Source organism: Tupaia chinensis, unplaced genomic scaffold, assembly GCF_000334495.1.
Source record: "Tupaia chinensis unplaced genomic scaffold, TupChi_1.0 Scaffold138365_1, whole genome shotgun sequence".
In the NCBI taxonomy this organism is placed as follows: Eukaryota; Metazoa; Chordata; class Mammalia; order Scandentia; family Tupaiidae; genus Tupaia; species Tupaia belangeri.
The window spans coordinates 430,597-452,523 of record NW_006198262.1 but is presented as its reverse complement, the minus strand read 5'-3'; the positions used below and the strand labels follow the sequence as shown (position 1 = coordinate 452,523).

The following is a 21,927-nucleotide window of genomic DNA, read 5'->3' as shown; positions in this document are numbered from 1 at the left end:
TGGCTTATCTTTTCATAGAGCAGAAGTTTTTATTTTAATAACCTCAACAATTTTTCCCCTTATAGATTGCACTGTTGTGTCACATTTTAAAAGTCACCGCCACACCCAAAGTCACATAGATTTTCCATAGAGCAGAAGTTTTTATTTTAATAACCTCAACAATTTTTCCCCTTATAGATTGCACTGTTGTGTCACATTTTAAAAGTCACACCCAAAGTCATGTAGATTTTCTTCCATGTTTTCTTCAGGGTGTTTTATAGTTTTATATTTTATATTTATGTCTGTAGTTCATTTATAGTTAATTTTGGTAGAAGATGTTTCTGTATCTAGATTTGTTTTGTTTTGTTGTTTTATGCAAACGTCCTATTGTTCCATTTATTGAAAAAACTGTTCTTTCTCCACAAAATTGCCTTTGCTCCTTTATATCTGTGTGGGTCTAATTCTGGTCCCTGTTCTGTTGACTTGTGTATTTTTCTTTTTCTTTTCTTTTTTTTTTTTTTTCATAGAGAGATTTTTGTTATAAGGTGTGTGCACTTACTGGAAGGACAGAGAGAGACAGAGAAATAAAAAGCGAGAAATCATCCCCCAGAGGGAATATCCACGTTGCAATCCCTTCTCCTCCATTCTCCTCTCGCGATCTTGGACACACATGCCTGCCGTGAGTTTAAGCCTCTGGGTCCAGGACTCGAACCATGGTAGACTACATAGGAGTCCAGCAACATAACCATTATATCATCTGCTGGTCCCAGCCTGTGTCTTTTTCTGTGTGTCTTTTTTTGCCAATACTACACAGCCTCGAACACTTGTAGCCTAATGGAAATTCTTGAAATGAAGCAGTGTTATTCTTCAAGCTTTACTCTGAAGCTCAGATTTGCTTTTAAATAGCTAGCCTCGACGTATCCATCATGCGCTACTCTCTCACTTTCTCCTGTTCCCACCAGCCTGCGGGCTCCTCGAGAGCAGGGCCCATGTAGGACTCAAACCTGAACTCCAGAGACCAGGGCAAGGTCTAGCTTATCATCATCATCATCACCATCAAATTTTGGATTAATGGCCCTTCTAACTGCCAGGCCTCAAGGAACACCCCAAATTTCCATGATTTCCAACACTTTCTCTGCCACCTCTGTGCCCAGGACTGAGCTAGGTCCGAGCCCTGAGGGTGGTTCCCTCCTTCTGCCAGGTCTCTGTGTGCTGCACTTGGTGGGGAAATTCAACCACTAGCCAGGTTGGAAGTGGCAGAGGCTGCTGTGCCCTGTCCTTGGACTTGGGGTTCCCCCCACCTCCTTTTCCAAGCAGTTGACAGCCTTCCCAGAAGACCCTGATGCCAACCAGGCAGCCCCCTTCCTAGGCATGAAGTGGAGAGATGGAGGGAGGTGGTTTTGTGCCTTAAACAATGAGGGGATAAGGATCCCCAAAAGGGCTCACCTCCTTTGTAGGGCCTCCTTTCCCTCTAAATGAGCCTATTGGGTGGGCCAGCTTGTATGTATCTGTCCCAGGATCCTGGCTTTCAGGGACATCCTGTGGTGGAAGAGGAAGTGGGGAGAGAGGGGTGAGACCCAACCTAAGAATTCTCTAGGTGGGGCATGGAGAGACAGACCTGGAGAGGGGGGTGACAAACCAGGGGAACCTCCCACACACACACGCCGTCCCTCTAAGATGACTTCTATCAGTCTTTCCTTCCATGTCTTAGTTCTGGGTGACCAGCCCTATTATGGGGTTGGGGCTGCAGCACCCCAGCACTATAGGAAAACTTCGTGTGTTTCTCCCCAGGGAAGCAGCTACCATGCTTTATTAGCCGGCTGTGCTTCTCAAAGGAAGAGAAGACCAGTATAAATCGAAAGCCCCGAGGTAGCCTTTCCCTTCCCTACCAAAACACAGCCCCAGACAGGTGGGCTGGAAACTGGGCCTCCCGAGGGGTGGGGACTCTGTTGAGTGGTGGGGGCAATTACCAGGTGGGGGTTCACAAGGATGCTGGGTATAAGGTCCTGCTGGATGCAGAATGCTCACTGGGCATGGGGGCACCACTTCACCTAGAGTCCATGCACTGCCATGAGGCCTGCCAGGCGCTGCCTCCGGGCACACTTAATACACCCAGCAGGCTCAGGGTGAGGAGCAGGGCGAGGATAGGGGTGTCCAGAGAGGAGCAGCACAGGCTCACTGCCCTGAGAGTGGGTGAGAGCTGAAGGGTAAAAGGGCAGAGAGCACTGGCTGGCTTCAGCCTGGGCAACTGTGGGAGTCAAAGGAGGCAGAGGGCGCCCCGGGGCTCCCCAATCACTGCAGGGATCAATGGGAATGAAGCTCAGGATCACTTAAGGCCTCAAGTCTGGGCTGCCTGAGGAGGACCCTGGCTTCCCTCCAGGCCCACCCTCAGAACCCCAGGCTAGGTCTCCCACTGAGGCAGAGGTGGGGTTGAGGCCCAGCCCCAACTACCCCACCTGAGCCCAATCCCACTCCTCTCCTTGCACTCACTCTGTTCCTCACCTGCAGCCGTGAAACAGCCCAAGGAGCTGAACAAAGTCTGCACCACCCCTGGCTGTGTGATGGCAGGTAAGCCTCTCCCTCCATGCCTTTCACAGCCGTACCCCGGGGGCTGGGGCGGTGGGGGGCGTGTGGGACTTCCGGGTGATGGCAGCGCAGCTAGTCCTGACACAGGGATGAGGGACTGGGTGGACTAAGCTCATGGTGGGGTGGAAGGAATTGGGCTTCTGCTCACTGTCACCGGTGAGCTCCAGTCTCCACCTTTGCAGCAAGGCCCCGTGACAAGCCATGGAACTGCCAAGGATCTCAGGAGCTCCTGCATGTGTTTACAGACAGAAAAATAGTTCAAATGAACATGAACGCTCTTTAAGTTTCCTCCTAGAAATTTGACTTAAAATTGGGAACCATTATACCACTACTTACAGATGACAAAAACAAAAATGGTGTGAAGAAACACTAGTGAGGAACTCTGAAGTGTGCTTTTCCTGCCCACGTTGGGAGCCTAGAGGCCTATAGGGAAGCTTTCTGCAAAGTTCTCAGGCTCAAAGCGGGCTTAGACCAGACCAAGTAGCATAGAATTGGAGCGAAGGTCTCTTTGGAGGGATCCAAAGAGGGTCCAGCCCAACCATTCCAGCTAAGAGCATTCCTCTGAGAAGCTCATGTTCCCCCGACCCCTCACAGTCAGGGTTTCTGACAGAAAGCCAAACACTCTTACAGAAAACAAATCCTGCAGTGGCTAAGAATACCCCCCTCTCCCAGGGACCAAGTAAGGGGCTCTAGGGGCAGAAGGCTCTGGCCCAGCTCACAGGACGGGGTCACCAGCTGGGCACTTCTTGAGAGCCAGGCACCATCTTGTCCCATCACCGTAATCCTCAAGATGGACTGCTCATGTTCTTTGCAGAGGAGCAAATGAGACTTGGAGAAGACACAGGGTTTCAGGTCATATGGTTAATAAGTGGTGGCCCTAGCACTTGAATCCAAGTTGGGTGACTCTGCCCTTATTTCTGGCCTCTCTGCAGCTCAGAGAGGGTGAGTATCTCTCTCAAGGGCACACAGTTGCAACTGAATCTCTGACAGCCCATCCCCAAGGAACGAGACTGTCTCTCAAGCTTTGGGGGCATCTAAAAATTAGTCTCCCCTTTCCCTCCTGCACCCCTGGGGGCCAAGCAGCTGCCAGGATCCTCCGTAATATGGACCCGTCCCAGGAACCATGTGATGACTTCTACCAGTATGCTTGTGGAGGCTGGCTGCAGCGCCACGTGATCCCGGAAACCAACTCCCGATACAGCGTCTTTGATATCCTTCGAGATGAGCTGGAGGTCATCCTCAAAGGTGGAGAGCAGCTGTGGCCTTGAGGGTGCAGTGGTTGAGGCGGGTGGCAGTGAGGCCCAATGGGGACAGCACCAGGCCTGGGGCTGACTGGGTCTTGGCTGGGATGCACCACTGAGCAGCCCACTGAGCCCTCCTGGTCTCCACTTCTTCCCCTGCCCAGTGGGCACAGAGGACAGGGAGTCCTCCAGTATAAAGGCCCAGTGGGTGGGGGAGGGACCACCTCTCACCAAGTGTTACAGTGGGCATTAGAACCTTTGACCTGGACTCCCAGCAGCTGCCTTGGCTCTCTGTCCAGCCTTCTCCTCTGTCCACAGCGGTGCTGGAAAATTCCACCACTGAGGACCGGCCAGCTGTGAAGAAGGCCAAGATGCTGTACCGCTCCTGCATGAATCAGAGTGAGTGGGAGGCGGGGCTGTCAGAAGGGGCTGAGGGGGTAGGCAGTGGCATTGTAGTTAAGGCAGCTGGATCCTACATGGCCAACTGTGCAATTCGAGTCCTGGACTGGGGAGCTTAAAAAGCATACTGGGCAGGACCAGCAGATGGAGTAATGGTTATGTCGCTGGACTCCCACATAGTCAATCATGGTTCAAGTCCCAGACCTGGCAGCTTAAAACTCACACCAGGCACACATGTGTGCATGCCCAAAATTCCAAGAGGAGAACGGAAGAGAAGGAAGAAAATCATACTGGGCACATATGTGCCCGCGACCAAAAATCCCAAGAGAAGAATGGAGAAGAGACTCTGGCAGAGGGTCCTTTCTCATCTCCCGTTCTCTCTGTCTCCTTCCAGTGAGCACACATATCCTATAGCAAAAAAAAAAAAAGTCCTTTCTCTTATCTCCTGCTCTCTCTGTCTCCTTCCAGTGAGCACACACACTCTACAGCAAAAAAAAAAAAAAAGAAAAGAAAAGAAAGAAAGAAAGAAAGAAAGGAGCGGAGGGAGCGGCTAGCTGGTGGGAATCCCCGGCCAGGGACCAGCTCAGTTCCAGATCTCTGGAGCAGAGCAGGCTGGGAGTGGCCCCACTCAGGACTCTTGCCAAAGGATCTGTGTGCTGTGACCCCCACCTGGCCATGGGGTCTAGTCTTCCTGCTGGCACGGTCTTACTGCCAGCTGCTCGGTGCTCTGGCTTACACACTTCTCAGGCAGCAGGAAGACAATGGGGGGGCCGGCTTAGAAGCCCAGGAAAAATGGGCATGTGTTTTAATGCATGTATGTGTGTACGTGTATAGATTATATGTGTACATGCATGTTCATGTGCATGTTTATTGCGTATGCATGTGTGTACATAGATATGTGTGTACATGCATATATGTGTATGCCTATATGTGTAAATGTGCATTTATGTATGTATATTCATATGTTTGTATGTGTATGGGTATTATGTATATGTGTATTTGTGTGCATTCTTATGCATAGTGTGTGCATGTGCATGCATGTACATTTGTGTGTACTTGTGTGTGCTGTGTATGTGTATGTTCATGTGCACATGTGCACATGTGCGTGCACATGTGTGTTCACAAATATATTTATGTATACACATGCACATATATATTGTTCTGTGCACATGTATATTGTTCGTGTGTGTTGTTCCTGTTATGTGTGTGTGTACATGTGTATATCTTTGTGTGTGTTTATCGATGAACATTATGTATGTTGTGTATGTGTGTTTGGCATACATATGTGTGTGAGCATGTGCACATAAATATATATGGGTGTTATATTGTATGCATATTGTTTGTGTGGGTATGTGTGAATGAGTGTGGATATGTATGTGTGTACATGCACATGCACTTGTGTTACGGGGCAGAGTTTCAGTATTTTGGTTCCCATTTAAAGGATTTACATGCTTCGGTACCCTATCCCAGAGTCCCTTAAACTTTTGGCTTGGGGAGTCTACACAATCAGCCTGGGGAGACTCCCCTCTCTACACTCAGCACCAGGTTCAAAGCCAACTATTTTCCTGGGACATCTCCTGGAGAGGGATTTTTTTCTAGTGTACTTGGAATACATTGTGACCTCAGCTGATGGGAGTTTTATAGGGGGTGTCTTCATGAGACCCTGTGCTCGGGCACACTTGGGCTGTTTCCTCTCCTCCCCGTGGAAACCAGAGTCGGTTCACCTGGTGTGTGACCAACACTCACCAGGCGAAGGCAACTTCCTCCGTGTTCCCACATTGACTTGTTTTGGGCCTGAGGGACTGAATGTACGAACAGGCAATGACATACTGTATCTAAAATCGAGCCCTGACCCACAATCTGCAGCAACCTTCCAGAAGTTGACCCCTGTCTACTGTAACTGGCCCAAGAAGCTAAACAATAACCTCTGTAACAATTGACCCAAAACAAACAGGACTTGATTTATAGCGGACAGCTTTACTTTGTCCTCCTGCTTCCAGCTGAAGACCAACCAGATAAAGCTAAACGCATCCCCTATCCAATCCCGTAGGACTCCACCTGTAGCTTCTCCAGGCCAGTGGCCTCCATCACGGTCACCTGGGTCTTCTCTAGTCCAATGTGAAGCTCCCCACAGTCAGCCTGCCTTTGACCCGCCATATGCAGTGATGGTGGCCAACTGAGGCGAGCCCTGAGGCCTTCGTGTTCCCTGTTTGGGTGGTGTTTGTTTATTTACACAGTGATTTTCTCTACTTTCCCACCTTTACTCGATTTTTGGTTCAAACGCTCCTGAGTTTCTTGCCAGATCACCACTGCACTAGAGAAAGTATGTTTTATATTCTACTCAGCATCACTGGTCGCCCACAATCCTGGGCATGAAAGTTGTTTTGATACATTTGCTTTCGGTAATAACAGAATAACACAGACTAGGTAACATTACCAAAAACAGAGGTTTGTTCAGCTGGTGGTTGTAGAGATCCAAGGTTGAGGACCTCTGGGCAGAAGGCTTAAGGGGGTTGGGGTCTGGGTCTGGGTGCTCCAAGCATGTATATCCTTTTAACGGGAACCAAAATACCAAAATCTGCTCCATAACATACACACATGTATATGTATATACAGTATAACAGTCGTACACACATATACACACATGCTCTCTCTCACACAATACTACATTCACATATATATGATAAATATTCATACATGCATACATATATACATACACACATGCCCATATACATATAACACGCGCAGCTGAAGAAGGTCTGCTTGCTGGTGGGCACACTCTGCAGGGTCCCAAGGGGTGAGAGGGCAAGAGCACATATCTGGTCTGTGTCCAACTTTTTATAAAGCCACCTGGATTCAGTCACAGGGGCCCCATCCTGGTGACCTTATTTAATCTTGATTACTTCCTATAGGCCCCACCTCTAATAGCATCTCAGATGAAGTTTGCATCCCCTTAATAGCAATCAATTTTCAACACACAAATTTGGCGGGGACCCATCCCAACCAAGGCAGAAATCTTGAGGGCTCCTCCTGCTTAGTCCTCCCACCACCCCCCCTCTCAGTGCTGCCAACTCCCGAGTCTTCTCAAAGCATTCCCTGCTGCCAGGACCCTTCCACCTATGGGGCCACCACTACTCCTAGACATACTTGCTCCTGCCTCCTTGCCTGCCAGCTCCTTTGCATCGTTTCCTTCGTCCTGGGAAGCTCGGGTGCTTGTATCAGGCCCCCAAGTCCTTTCTTGCCTGGGTCCAGGCTCTGCTCTTCCCAGGCCTTCTGTCTTCTGTGCTGGGGGGATGCCGAGACTGAGTCTGTAATGGGATGGGGGGTTGTACTGGACGTTAGTGTCCCCGAGGGTCTTGGCTGTGGCATGTTGCACCACCAGGAGTCTGGGTGGCTGACCACTACTTTCCTCCTCAGGCGTGATAGAGAAGCGAGACTCTCAGCCCCTGCTGGACATCTTAGAGGCAGTGGGAGGCTGGCCGGTGGCCATGGACGACTGGAACGAAACTAAAGGTAAGGCCAGGATCTGGTGGCAGCCTCTGAGACAGACAGAGGGTGTCTGGGCCTGGTGCTCCTTGGAGTTGAGAACTTCCAGGGGAGGCCACCCAACTGGCTGGCCACTCACTTTTTAGGAGCCCTGAGAGGCCCAACCTGCCAAGCCTAGCCCCACTGGAGAGGCAGTGCCAGTTGTGATGGGGACTCCTTGGGCTCCTTGGGGCTGATCTCATTCAGCTCTGCAGAGGGGTGTTCCTTCTAGACCATTCAGGACTCAACTCCCTGGCCCAGGCCAAGGCTGAAGCCCTGCGCTCCCAGCTCAGGTGCATGCTCTACTCTCTGCTCTGGCCCACCTCTGACCCTGGGGGCATGCTGACATACAGAGCAGTTGGTGGTCCTGGTACAGATGCTGTGCCCAGACCCCGTTTTGCCTGCGGGCCATTTAAGGAAATATGTCTCCCATATCCCCCAACTCCTGCTCTCAAGCTCTCAGTGAGGTCACTACCCTGAGCAAAGCAGGTGTCTCTAACACCCTCTGAAGTTCAGGCATAGGAGGCTAGACTCACTGTCCATTAAGGGGCTAAGCTAAAACCAGGGGCTAGGATGTTGCCCCAGGGCCTGGCCTACCACACAGTATGGGCTGCCGACCCCCCCAGGCCCCGAGTGGTTGCTGGAACGACAGCTGGCTGTGATGAACACACAGTTCAACAGGCGTGTCCTCATTGACCTCTTCATCTGGAACGATGACCAGAACTCCAGCCGGCACATCATCTACGTACGAGCCATGTGCGGGGGGCTGGGGTAGGCTGGGTCCCCTGTGCCTGGCGAGGGCTTGGGGGAGGCTGAACCCTGGGCGTGCCCCAGAACCTGAGCTTCCCAAGCCTGCCCTTGTCCATGTCTGTGATTCTGGGTTCTGGCTGCTGATGAGCTTCTTTTGGGCTCCAGCAGGACCTGTGTTCTGCTTAGAGGTACTGGCCCCCAAGCCCAGCCTGGTTCTCAGGAACAGTGAGGCCTCTGGCACCAGGGCCAACACTGCTCATGACTGGATGGCCAGAAACACACATGGCAAATGTGCAAAGCACTCTGGGAATACTGAGGGTGCTGGGAGGCCCCCCCCCCAAGTAGCCTGTCCCATTTCAGACCCCTCTCACCCTCCAGGACTGTTGCCCCTTGTCTTGGCAGGCCTCCCTCTGTCACTCAGAGCATGGCTTACACTCCTGGAGGACGGCACACCTCCAGTATCTGATTTCAGGGTTATTGGGAGTAGCGGGCTGCTACCGACCTCAGCCAGGCTGCAGGGACCCCTGCTCCTTGCCCAGGGTCATACCCTCTGTACTTCCAGATAGACCAGCCCACCTTGGGCATGCCATCCCGGGAGTACTATTTCAACGGAGGCAGCAACCAGAAGGTGAGCTGGGGGCCCTGCTGCCTGATACTACCCCCCAAAACCCGACCCATCCCTTAAGGCCTGCCTGTGACCTGGCTCTCCTGTTGGTACACTTGACCCTTCCACCATACTGCTAGCCTTCATGTGCACCTGGGCGGATCAAGCCTGGCACTGAGAGCAGGGGATGCAGATGCACCTTCACCTTCATTGTCATAGGGGACAGTTCCCTCAACAGCCATCTGAGCAGCCCTTGGGGGAAGACACTGTTATCCCACCCCACCAGTGCAGAGCCAGGGGCCACACTGCCCATCTCCTGGGAGGGCCTGTAGGGATAATGCAGTTACCTGGGCCCTGCACCCACTCCTTGACCATTTGGTTAGGCAAGAGAGGAAAGAGACAAAGGGACCATGAGCCAGTGGGCCCAGGGCTAGCCAGGTGGAGGGAAGAGTCGGGGAGGACAGGGGCTGAGCAGGAAGTGAGACCACCTGGTGGAGCCAGGCTGTGAATCAGGCTTTAAGGATGGTAGAGCTGGGAGGAAATATGGGTGTGAACAAAAACAAGAGCCATGGGATGGGATAGGGTGCTTGGGGAACCAGGCCAGGGGATCCAGCTCAGAGCAGCAGGCACTGGAGTGTCTCAGAAAGCCTGTGTCTGGCCTCCCTGATCAGATCAGGCAGCTGTGGACCAAACACTGTCAAGGACACAGCAGTGGGGAAGAGGTGACCTCTGTGGTTCCTGGCCTCTCTCCAGATGGGACATAAGGCAGGCAGGTTCAGGAGGAATGCAGAGCCTCAGGGTCCAGTTCCTGATGCTCAGGCTGAGGAAAGCCTGACGAGGGAGGCCCAACTTAACCCTGACACCTGACATCCATGGACCTTGGCTGAGCCTGTACCATGCCAAACCTTTGTGCAGCCATACTGTTTAATCCCCACGCAGCCCTGCAGAGTGGAGGCTTAGAGCCATGGGTCATACATGGGTCATACACCCATGGGTCATACAGCCATGGGTCATACATCCCTAGAAGGGATGTAACTGGGACCAGAACTCTACCTGTGCCATTCAGGCATAGCGTGTGATCAATGCACAGGGTTTGGAGAGCTGGCCTAGCCCACAGATCTCAGTTCCACCTGTGGAGCTCAGCCCACTAGCAGGGTTGTTCCAGGGAGTGTGGTGGACAGGGAGGGAGGTCCCTGACCTAGGAAGGCCCAGGCAATACGAGACTTCTTCTCCAGTGCTTCCGTGCCTGAGAGCCTGCTAGCCCAGTAAGCTCTGTAGGGGCTGCTCTGAATCACGTGCCCACCCCCTCACCCTACAGAGTTGCATGGGGCCCAAGGTGGCTGAGGTCTGCCATCTATGACCTGTACCCTTTGGCCCAGGTACGGAAAGCCTACCTGCAGTTCATGATGTCGGTGGCCACGATGCTGCGGGAGGATATGAGTCTCCCCAAAAACAGCCACCTGGTGCAGGAGGACATGATGCAGGTGCTGGAGCTGGAGACACAGCTGGCCAATGTGAGGCGGGGCCAGGGCAGGCCAAGGAGGGCCTGGGGATCCTAGGGCTGGGCCCTTGTCACCCACCTACATGTGACCACCTGGTCCCTGATGCAGGCTACAGCACCCCAGGAGGAGAGGCACGACGTGACCACCCTGTACCACAGGATGGACCTGGAGGAGCTTCAGAACAAGTTTGGGCTTAAGGTGAGGCCCTGTGGGTCCACCCAACACAGGAGGCTGGCTTAGGCTCCACAGGGGATGCAGGAGGCAGTCCTGCTGAGGGCACCCGGGTCTGTACACCTCACCTGACCTGACCCTTCCTGGCCCCTCACTTAAACCTCAGAAATCTGTCCCACCGCCAAGCACAGGTAGTATGTAATCATCCTTGCAGTGGGCAAGATAGCCAAAGCTCAGCACAGCAGTGCCAACTGCACTGCTTCAGGCTCCGTCGTCCCTCTGTGAAGTGCTAGGATGACCCCAGTTTTCTGAGTAGAGCATTGCAGAGGGGATGCTGACTTCTCTGAGGTCTGCAGACTCCCACCCAGGTCTCCAGGTCCCACGCACTGCTCAGAACCCTGGCACAGTTCTGCCTCCTGGTTTCACCTGACCCTGACTATGGTGGCTCCTCATGGCCAGACTCTCAGGTGCCAGGCACTGGCTGGGGGACTGGAGGAGCAGCCCAGCCCTGACAGAGGTGAGTATGGCTTTGCCCTCAACCTTGGGCTCATTCAGCCAGCTGACTCTGCCACCCCTACAACCCCCCCACCCCCACAGCCCTGAGCCATGGCTGTGCCAACCAAGTGATGACAAAGTTGGAGGGCAGAGGATGAGGGCAGGGTGAGCCCAAGTCAGAGGGAAGAGGGGCACAGGGGAACAGTGCCCAATTGGAGGCCCTCTCCTGGCGTAGGCTCCATCTGTGAACCAAACACCTGCAGTATCCCAACAAGGGAGAGGAAGCAGAGAAGGGACTCTAAGACTGTGTCAGAAGACTGTGTCAGAAGGCAGGGAAGAGGGTGGGACGAGGACAGCAAGAAACGGCCACACCCAGTAAGAAGCTGAAGTGGAAGGGAACTGAGCCTGTGGCCGTCTTGCACATGCGTGGTCCAGTGAGTCCCATGGTCATTCAGGCTGCCTGGCTGTTAGAGGGCAGCAAGGCTGCTGGGTGGCGAGAGGATAGTGAAGGGATGGACCATGCTTGACCTCCAGGGGTCACTTCAAAGGCTTGGGCTCTCAGTGAGAGGGGCGTGGAGCCGGACAGGGTACAACTTGTGTCAGGAGGAGCGGACTGCCGAGGATATAGGCTAAAGGATGAGGACAAGCAGCGGGGAGACTAGTCAGAAGACTAGACCATCACTGACTGCTGCACCTCCCAGTCAGTGATGGCCATGGCTTCAGCGGTGGAAGGGAAGGGGCGGCTCTTGTTCAAGACACAGAGTTTGTAAACGGACTAAATAAGGGAAGAAAGACCTCGAATGGCCTGATCTTTGCCATGGAGATGGCATGGAGTAGATTCAGGGAAATGTCCAAGAACCCAGGGTTTGGGGACATTTGATTTTTAATGCTTTTGTAGTGTTTAGAACTACCACAAAGTGAGCACTTCCACACAGCCATTACTTCAACCAAGTAAATCGTTGCTGGCCCCTAGAAGCCCCGTGTGCCTCTTCCCAGTCACCACCTTTGTGCTTCTCCCCAAAGCAGCCACTGTCCTGACTCACCACAAGTGAACTGGAACCAGGCAGAAGGTGCTTGTTTAAAGCAGCCTTCATTTCTTTTACATTCTGTAGGGGAGACTCATACATGCCTCGGCATCTGGCGATCCTGCACGCGTATCGATTGCTGAATAGCATTCAATTCTAAGGACATGGGGACAATTTATATCCCTAACCTACTGTCATTAGGCCTTTGGGTTAATTCCAATTCTGGACGTCTCTGAAGACTGCTGATATGCTCGTTCGGTACATGTCTTTTGGCATGCACCTGGGTACATCTGTTATGTACATGCCAAGGAATGAAAGTGCCAGGTCACAGAACATGCCTGTGTGCAATTATAACAGAAATGCCCAAACCTTTTTCATTTCCCAAAGTCACTGTGCAAATCTCCAACCCCACCCTTGCCACCGCTGGGCAGTAGCCATTCTTTCCATCTCAGTCATTCTCATTCACCTGAGCTCAATCTGACTTTTTCTGACAGTCAATGAAGCAGAGCACTATTTCATGTTGGTTAGCTAGTGGTTGTTCTCTTTTCTGAAACATCTGAGTTTCTTGCCCATTTTTTCTATTGGGCTGTTTGCCTTTCTCTTATTGATCTTTTTAGAGTTCTTTACGTATTTTGGGTGTGACCTCTTGGTCAGTTTCTATGTCCAAATGAAATAAGCAAGCAACTTGAGAATTTATTTTCACAATGGTTCTTTTGTTTCAGGGAGGTGTTAAAATTGTCCAATTCATCAACTTATCAAAGACTAGCAATTTTTTCCTTTATGGTTAGTGTTCTTTTGTGTTCTAAGAAGCCTTATCTACCACCGAAGTTCTTTAGGTTCACGATTCACAATTGAGTCGGTTTTTGTGTGTACAGTGAGATGTAGGAATTGTTCTGTTCCTTCCTTACAGATTTCCAGATAATCCAGCACCGATTACTGAAAAGACCCTCCCCCATTAGCCTCTGGTCTGTGTGCCATCTTTATTATAAATCAAATGTCTTTGTGTCTGCATAAATGCGTCTGTGTGTATGCCTGTGTATGTATTTCTGGACTCTTCTGTTCGTGTGGTCTTTCTATCTACCCACATGCCGACCACTCCTACCTTCATCGCTGTGGCTTTATAATAAGTCCTGATAGCCAGTAGAGCAAGTCTGACAACTTTGTTCTTTAAGATTGTCTTCATTATTTTTGGTCCTTCGTAGTATCATGTAAAACTGAAAATCAGCTTGTTGATTCCACAAGAAAACCTGCTGGAATTTTGATATGGATCACTTTGAACATCCCCATCAATATGGGGAAGACTGACATCGCTGCAATGTTGGGTTTTCCAATCCATGGACCAATGTTCTATTCATTTGTTTCTTTAATTTCCCTCAATCAGTTCTGTAGTTTTCTATTTCAAGGTGCTATACATCTTTTATTAGACTTATCCCTAGATGCTTTTTTATATATTATTGGAAATGGTACCATTTTGTAATTAATCTCATTTATTGCTAAGATATATAGCAATTTACTCAATTCACTTATTAGTCCTGATAGTTCATCTGTAGACCCTTTCAGATTTTATGCACACAAAACCGTATCATTAGCGGAAAATAACAATTTTATATATTCTCTTTTCATCCTTATTGGTTTTGTTTTGTCTTATCAGACTGGCTAGGACTTTTAGCATAATACTGAAGTTATGAGAATAGATGTCCTGTTCTCATCCTGAGATTAGAAGAAAAGCCTGCAACATTTCACCATTACATTTTGTGTCTGCTATAAGGTTGTTTTTGTTGTTGCTCTTTTAAAGATTTCCTCTAACAGATTATAGAACTCCCTTCTATTTTTAATTTGAGCTATTATCATGAATAGACACCAAATTTTATTAAGTGTCTTTGCTGCATATATTGAAATTAGATGATTTTCACATGTTACCCAAACTTATACTCCTTGAATAATTCTAATTTGACTGGGATATATTACCATTTTTATGTAGGTACGCCTGAATTCTATTTGCTAATATTTTGCTTAGATTTTTTCTATCTAGAATCATAAATGATTTCTCTGAGGTCTGCAGACTTCCACCCAGATCTCCAGGCCCTACGTTCTGCTCAGAACCCTGGCACAGTTCTGTCTCCTGGTTCCACCTGACCCTGACTGCAGTGGTTCCTCATGGTCAGACCCCCAGGTGCCAGGCACTGGCTGGGGGACTGGAGGAGCAGCCCAGACCTGGCCTATTTTCTTCTCTTACAATATCCTTATGTTAGTATTAAAGTTATTCTTGGCCTTATAAATGAAGTCAGAAGGGTTTTCTCTTTTTTTCTTCTCTGGAAAGTTTGAGTACAATTGGCAGTATCTATGCCTCCCTTAAATGTCAGATAGAATGTATTGGTAAAGCCAAATGGGCCCGGAAACTTTTTTCAAATTAAAGGAATGTTTCCAATTAAAGATTCAGTTATGTAACCTATAAAACTATATTTTCTATTTCCTCTTTGTCATTTTTGCTAAGTGTGTTTTCCCAGAAATTTTCCCATTACACTTAAGTTTTCAAATATATTTGAAAACATAATTTCTTACCTTTTATAGTCTGTAGACTCTGTAGTAATGTCACCTACCTTTTTTCTGATTCTGATTATCTGTGCCTTCTCTTTTATTTTTTAAAAATATTCTTCAGTGGGGGCTGGGTTTCTTAGATGTCCAGGAATCGTGTCTACCTCTCTCTTCCCCTTCCTCCCCAACTCCCTCCTTTTCCAGGGATTTAACTGGACTCTCTTCATACAAACTGTGCTATCGTCTGTCAAAATTAAGCTGCTGCCAAATGAGGAAGTGGTGGTCTATGGCATCCCCTATCTACAGAATCTTGAAAATATCATGGATATCTACCCAGCCAGGTGAGACACAAGGAAGGTCCCAAGAGGTCTCGGCGTTTTTGTCCTTGCTTTCTGCTCTTCCCAGTAGCTCCTGCTTTCAGGAGAAGACTGTATCAGGCATTTACGCTGAGATGTGAGGGACACGAAGGAGTCAAATTTTAGTTGCAAGTGGAGCCTTACATTAGCAATGTGAGGCATCTCAATGATCTAGGGCAAACAGCCTGTATCTTGGAGGTTGTTGTCTTGGATAGCACTCAGAACTCTCTACTTGGGGTGGAATATGGTGGCCAAGGGTCCTAAGTCATGTCTCTTCCCTTGACAAATACACTTACCTGTTCTATTCCTTCACCCCCTGCCTCTGCCCCTAGAACCATGCAGAACTACCTGGTCTGGCGCCTAGTACTAGATCGAATTAGCAGTCTGAGCCAGCGATTCAAGGATGCACGAGTGAATTACCGCAAGGTGAGCATGACCCTGCAGAGGAGGCTACTGCCCCTACCCAGAACCTGGCTCATCATTCATTTCCTTTCTGGTACTGGGCGTAGGCATGAGCCAACAGGTCATCAGTGGGATCAGAGCCATGAGTGAGGCAGAAGGACCTATCCTCCTGGGTCCACAAAACAGAAATCTGCTCTATCAAAACCAATAAATATTGAGTTGTCAGAAAAGTCATAACATATTTTTCTGTTTTTCTATGCAAAAAATGCATCATGACTTTTCTAATGACCCAATATTATATGAAGAGGAAGAGATGAAGAGGGAAAAGTAGCATGAAGAGATTGGGTTATCACTTCAGTGACCAGAAACAGGTAGTGCAGAGGCTGTGAGACAGGAACAGGCAGGATCCCAAGAGGCCAGGCCCAGGGGCCAAGTGAGTGGATAGGAAGGAGACTGGGTCAAGGAGGGAGGCAAAGCCTAGTAATCATGGGCTGGAGCAGTGCATTTGGGTTGTATTCCATATAAACCAAGAGTCACGGGGTGTTAAGAGCAGAAACAGTCAGAGTCCCTGTCTGTGTGGTCATTCTGGCTGCTTGGGGATGGAGTGAGTGGGACAAAGGAACCTTCTAGGAAGTTGGTGTGGTCATCCCAGTGAGAGAAGATAGGGCTGAACCAGGGCATTGGTAGATGATGGATTCGAGAGTGTTGACAAGAGATGCTGAGAGGTTGGTAATGGGGAATGAGGAACCAAGAGGAGTCAGGGGGACACCAGGGCAGCAGCAGGCTAGGACAAAGCCAGACTCCTATGTGGTATGTTGGGCTGGAGATATCTGTCAACCTAGTGTCAGGGAGGAAGTAGAGTCCAAGATCACTAGGAGAGAAAGGTCATAATGACTTCTAGAAGGCCAGGAATCCACACAACCCAGGACACTGAGCAGATCTGTCCCTGGGCCAACCTGAGATCTAGGGGCAAGTCTGGGCCAACTCTGTTGTCATTTCACCAATGGAGAAACTGGGGCCAGAGCTGGTCCAAGTCAGCTTGCTCCAGGATCAATCAGCCCTGGGCCTTAGAGGTGGGGCTGGGGTCAAGAAGTGAGTCTAGCTAGACATCTAATATAGATCAAGATGGTGAGGGCAGGGACCCAAATCCCAGCCTAGAAAGGAATCCTCCCTTCAAAATTGTATACATATCTTCTCCAAATCCGTGGCCAGCCTTTCAGAGGCACATCTCTGAGTTCATCTTGTGTTCTCCACTGGCCCCTGGGTACCCTGAGGCCCAGGACAGGGAGAGTCTGCTCACCTCCTAAACCTAAGGCCCCACACAAGGCCAGTTGGGAAGTGGATGTTGGTGGATGTGGTGGAATGAGTGGATGAACACATGACTCCCCAGGCGCTGTATGGCACAACAGTGGAGGAGGTACGCTGGCGCGAGTGTGTCAGCTATGTCAACAGCAACATGGAAAGCGCCGTGGGCTCCCTCTACGTCAAGGAGGCCTTTCCTGGCGACAGCAAGAGCATGGTGGGTGCCCTGCCTGCCTCCTGTCCATAGCCCACCCCAGAGCTACTCACCCTAGAACAGCCTCCCCACGGGGACACTGGCCACAGGACAAGTTAGGGAGCAGACTAAATCACCACCACCTTCCCTGTGACTTTCTGCTCCTGGACAGAAGGCCCCATCATCCCCAGCAGCCCATTCATGCTCAGTGGTACCTGGGGGAGCACATGCTTGCTCCAGTGCCCTCCAGATGGAGGGAGGCCAAAGGGAACCCTGCCTACCCTGGAGCCCCTGACCCCTAGACCTTGCAGGCAGCCTGGGAGGGTACACATGGAACATGCTAGGAGTCTAGAGGAGGCAAACCCTGGGCTCCCTCTGAGGACCCAATAGGCAGCAGGGAGGACCTTGTCCCAGGGTGATCATCACCACCAATCCCACCCTTTCCCAAAGAGGCCCACAACGGGATGATCCTGGGCCTGAACTGAGTGGTGTTTTGGTCTAGACCCCAGTAAGTCCCCAAATGCTGGTCATTTGGCCTCGGGACAAACCCAGGACAGGAGGCATGCATGCTCCCCAGGTCAGAGAACTCATCAACAAGGTGCGGGCAGTGTTTGTAGAGACCCTGGATGAGCTGGGCTGGATGGATGAAGAGTCCAAGAAGAAGGCGCAGGAGAAGGTATGTAAGCCTGGGATAACTGGGAGTTGCAGGGATGGGTGGTGGAGCTGGTAACTGAGGAAGCCCCCCGCCCCAGGAGAGGGAAGCACAAGGCAGACTTCATTATACCCACTTTAGAGATGAGGAAAGTGGAGTGGGGCAGAGCTCGCTCAGAAAGAGGCTGTGGGCAGAAGCAAGAATGAAAGCCAAGCCTGGGAACCTCTAACACCCCTCAGGAACAGTGAAGGTGTTCATGACCTTGGGAGCAAGGGACAGGACTCAGCATAAGCCCCTCCGAGTTCAGTGTGACAAACAGTAGTCAAGTAATTTCTCCTAGCCCTTTGCCCCCACCTAGATCCCTAACTGCCTGTCAGGCTCAAAGGTCAGGCTGAGCCCCTGCACATTCTGTCCCCATTAAATAACTCCACAGCCTGCAAGGCAGGGGCTCAAGAAGCTGAGTCCTGTGTCCCTTGGCTCCTTCCCCACATGGCAACGGGGAGCAGAGCCTGGAAGCCCTGGGCTCCTCAACTCCTGCAGTGGTGCAGGCACCACCTGGCCCCTCCTGTCCTCCTCAGGCCATGAGCATCCGGGAGCAGATTGGCTACCCCGACTACATCCTGGAGGAGAAGAACAAGCACCTGGATGAGGAGTATTCCAACGTGCGCCCCCACGAGATGACCCTTTAGATCTGTTTGTCCCCTTGTCCCGCAACCTTATCTGCCCCGCAAACCAGCCCCCACAGACATGGAGCCCTCACTTATCTGGGAGGGGGCATGGTGTGGCAGGCACCATGCCATCCTCCCAGTTGCTAACTCAGCCACCCTCACCGTGCCCTGGAGCAACTCTAACTTTACCCTCAGTTTACAGATGGGACGATGAGGCCTGAAGGGAGTAAGAAACTTGCTCAGGGTCACAGAAACGCTGAGAGACCCCCTACCCCAGCCCACCTACACTTTGAACCTGTTAGCCACATGCCTGGCTGCGTGGCAAGTCCTGAGATCCTTTTCCAGGCACACTCAGCCTCTCCCCAGCTCCTCCATGACCCACCCAAGCACCAGGCAGTGACAGCCCCTCTTCCTGTAGCTGAACTTCTCAGAGGACCTGTACTTTGAGAACGGTCTGCAGAACCTCAAGGCTGGTGCCCATCGGAGCCTCAAGAAGTTGCGGGAAAAGGTGGATCAGAATCTGTGAGTGATGTGGCTGGTGTGGTACATCGAGATACGACCTGCTGGGCAGTGCCAGCTGGCGAGGGCTGCTGGGCCTGCCTCAGAGTTCCCACAGCATCCTATGGCTTCAGGAGCCTGAGCTCCCCCTCCCTCAGGGGCCCCAGAGAGGGACCAAATTTGGGGATTAGCCTAGGACCCTGCTCTAGTATAGCTGCTCTGAAATGGGCTTCCTTGGGGTGGGCTCTGGTCAGCTGGGGCTGAGAGGGAATTGTGGGAGGGTCTGGGAGATGCAGGCTCCAAATAACCAGCTTGTTTATCACAGCTGGATCATCGGGGCCGCTGTGGTCAATGCGTTCTACTCCCCAAACCGAAACCAGATTGGTATGTTCGCCCCCCTCCCCATCGCCTCAACCTCTCTAGTGCCAGAGTCCAGGGACCATGTGTAGCCCCCAGCCCAACCCTTCCTCCAGGGGGTTCCCCAGCCTGTTCTCAGAGGGGAATAGGGACCAGTCTCTCCCATTTCACCCTGTGCCACCCACCTGCGAAGATTTGTTTCTATAGCCCTGAGCAGCTCATGAGGGATTTAGAGGGGGTGTTCAGCAAAGCCCCCTTCCTGAAGACAGCACAGAATGAAGGAAAAAAACCTGGACTTGAGTCCTGGATCTGCCACATACTGGTCCTGTCCTCTCAACCTCTGAGCCTGTTTCCTCATCTGTAAATTGGGGGTAGTCCTAAACTCTAGTTCCTAGGCTGTGGGTGACTAAATGACAGGAGCACCGAAGCCTGACACACAGAAGGTGTGCTCACTCAAAGCTTATTCTGTGTCCTCTACCTTGGGGACAGTATTCCCTGCCGGGATTCTCCAGCCCCCCTTCTTCAGCAAGGAGCAACCGCAGGCCTTGAACTTCGGGGGCATCGGGATGGTGATTGGGCATGAGATCACACATGGCTTTGACGACAACGGTAAGGGGGGCTACCTATGTGGTGCTCCAACCTCAAGCCACACATACTCTCCCCTCTCCCTGAGCAGACTGGGGGGAGGGGTCTACTCTACCTCTTGGTGATTCAGGTGGGGACTCTGAGACCAGTGCATGGAAAGATGTGCCAGGCATCCCAGGAGCCAAGAGCAGGTCTTGAGTGCCTAGCTGGGGCCCTGTCCAGTGGACCTGTTCCAGGCATGGAGAAGACACAGGGGCTCAAATCCATGATCCTGACTCTACCCAGTACCTGAGCCTGGGAAACAGGGACAGCAACACTGCCTGGAACACTGGGGAGGTCAATATCCTCCAGCCCAGGAGTGTGCTGGCCCCTGATATATTGACCTTTACACTGGGAGGAGACAACCTGCCTCGGTCCTGGGGCCTGCTACCATGCACAGCTGGTTTTCCAGAGGCTTAGCCCCACATCCCCAGGGGCTGTGTGTTCCCATCACCTGGGGTTTAGAAAGTTTGATTATCACAAGAGGGCCCTTAAACCACAGAGCCTCCAGGACTCCAGGTCCTAACCTCAGGGGTGGCACAGAAGATTACTGAAGCCCTCTCTGACTGGGGGGCTGAGTAGCCCTCAACAATGTGACAACCCCAACAAGCATGCCAGTGGTCTCCAGGGCTCAATGTCTGTTCACAAGCCAAACCTCTGAGCTCTAGACACTGGGGATGGCTGGAGGAGGTGCAGAAGAGGACAGGTGCTGAGCGGCATCTATCAGAGGGGGCTAGGGCACAGCACGGCAGGGGCACGTAGGCTGCCTGCCCCTCCACAGGCCGGAACTTTGACAAGAATGGCAACATGCTGGATTGGTGGAGTAACTTCTCAGCCCAGCACTTCCGGGAGCAGTCCGAGTGCATGATCTACCAGTATGGCAACTACTCCTGGGACCTGGCTGACGAGCAGAACGTGAGCCCCACAGCTACTCCCAGCTTTGCACCCCAGCCCTGGCCACAGGGGGTAAGGGGAGCCAGGGCCCAGGTTGCCTCCCATCCTGTCTTCTCTGTGCTCAGGTGAATGGATTCAGCACTCTCGGGGAAAACATTGCTGACAATGGAGGGGTGCGGCAGGCCTACAAGGTGGGTCCAAGCAGAAGTCCTTTGGGGGGGGAGGAGATAGCAACCCAGCCCATCTGGGGACAGGGGCCTCCAGCATGGCAGGGACTGTGGCCAAGTATAGGCAGTTTCCATCTGTACTGGGGATACCTCTTGGCTGTGGGCAGGCAGGCACCTGGGCATCTCTCCCCACATTATCTATTCACCTTAGCTGGGAGTGGAACCATTTTACACCTTTCAGTAAGAAGCAATGAATGGGCACACCTGCAAGGCTCAGCTCTCTGCACCTGTAACTTCAGGAATGGGTGTTTGGTGGGCTGCCTGGAACCCCTAACAGAGCCCTGATGGTGTAAACCAGCCCTTAGCTACAGAGGCAGGACCCCCACCTGGGGTAGGTCCTAGAGCCAGACTTCCATTCTGCCTGGGGCCCTGGAGTCCTGATGAAGCAGGCCCAGGCCAGCATGGATTGGTGCCTGCAGGCTTACCTGAAGTGGATGGCAGAAGGCGGCAAGGATCAGCAGTTGCCCGGGCTGGAGCTGACCTACAACCAGCTTTTCTTCATCAATTATGCTCAGGTGCAGTGGCAGGCCCTGGTCCCCTATCCCCCCATCATTGTATAGTCTGCTGCAGAATGTCTTCAAGGGTTCTGTGTACCGCCAAGCCCCACCCCCTACAGAACCAGAACTAGTGGGCCTGGAAGGCTTGCTGGAGGAAAAGGATGGAGAGTGGGGAGTGGGAACTGGGGAAGAGTCCATGTCAGGAGGAGACTGCTGGCTTTTCCTTCTCCATCCCAGAACGGGCAGCCTAGGGGTGGATGGAATTTCCTCCCTGCCACCGCCCTAGGAGTTCGCCTCCCCACCCCTAGCAAGAACTGGGCATCCTCCATCCCCCACCCCAGGTCCGCCTTTACCCTTCCCTCCCATCCCTGAAGGCCCGCCCCTCCAGACCCATGGCCACGCCCCTCGTGCGCCCACAGGTGTGGTGCGGCTCCCCCCGGCCCGG

At 51.7% G+C, this 21,927-nt stretch overlaps 1 protein-coding gene across 4 annotated transcripts in view; it reads left to right on the top strand.

The window, feature by feature from the left end:
• The window catches only part of MMEL1 (membrane metalloendopeptidase like 1), a 43,855-nt gene that overhangs the window by 21,038 nt on the left and 890 nt on the right, over positions 1-21,927 (top strand). Inside the window, exons 3-23 of one of the 4 annotated variants that reach the window (XM_027765429.1) lie at positions 1,771-1,848; positions 2,488-2,547; positions 3,646-3,810; positions 4,125-4,205; positions 7,623-7,718; positions 8,357-8,475; positions 9,043-9,108; positions 10,464-10,568; positions 10,695-10,784; positions 15,017-15,153; positions 15,501-15,594; positions 16,961-17,089; positions 17,643-17,741; positions 18,296-18,379; positions 18,804-18,907; positions 19,209-19,267; positions 19,730-19,849; positions 20,646-20,779; positions 20,884-20,949; positions 21,405-21,500; positions 21,902-21,911. In XM_027765429.1, the coding sequence (XP_027621230.1) occupies positions 1,771-1,848; positions 2,488-2,547; positions 3,646-3,810; positions 4,125-4,205; positions 7,623-7,718; positions 8,357-8,475; positions 9,043-9,108; positions 10,464-10,568; positions 10,695-10,784; positions 15,017-15,153; positions 15,501-15,594; positions 16,961-17,089; positions 17,643-17,741; positions 18,296-18,379; positions 18,804-18,907; positions 19,209-19,267; positions 19,730-19,849; positions 20,646-20,779; positions 20,884-20,949; positions 21,405-21,500; positions 21,902-21,911 (1,992 nt within the window). Of the gene's footprint in view, positions 1-1,770; positions 1,849-2,487; positions 2,548-3,645; positions 3,811-4,124; positions 4,206-7,622; positions 7,719-8,356; positions 8,476-9,042; positions 9,109-10,463; positions 10,599-10,694; positions 10,785-15,016; positions 15,154-15,500; positions 15,595-16,960; positions 17,090-17,642; positions 17,742-18,295; positions 18,380-18,803; positions 18,908-19,208; positions 19,268-19,729; positions 19,850-20,645; positions 20,780-20,883; positions 20,950-21,360; positions 21,382-21,404; positions 21,501-21,901; positions 21,912-21,927 lie in introns of those variants that run through there. The other 3 variants (XM_006161183.2, XM_006161182.2, XM_027765430.1) reach the window with 3 other exon arrangements.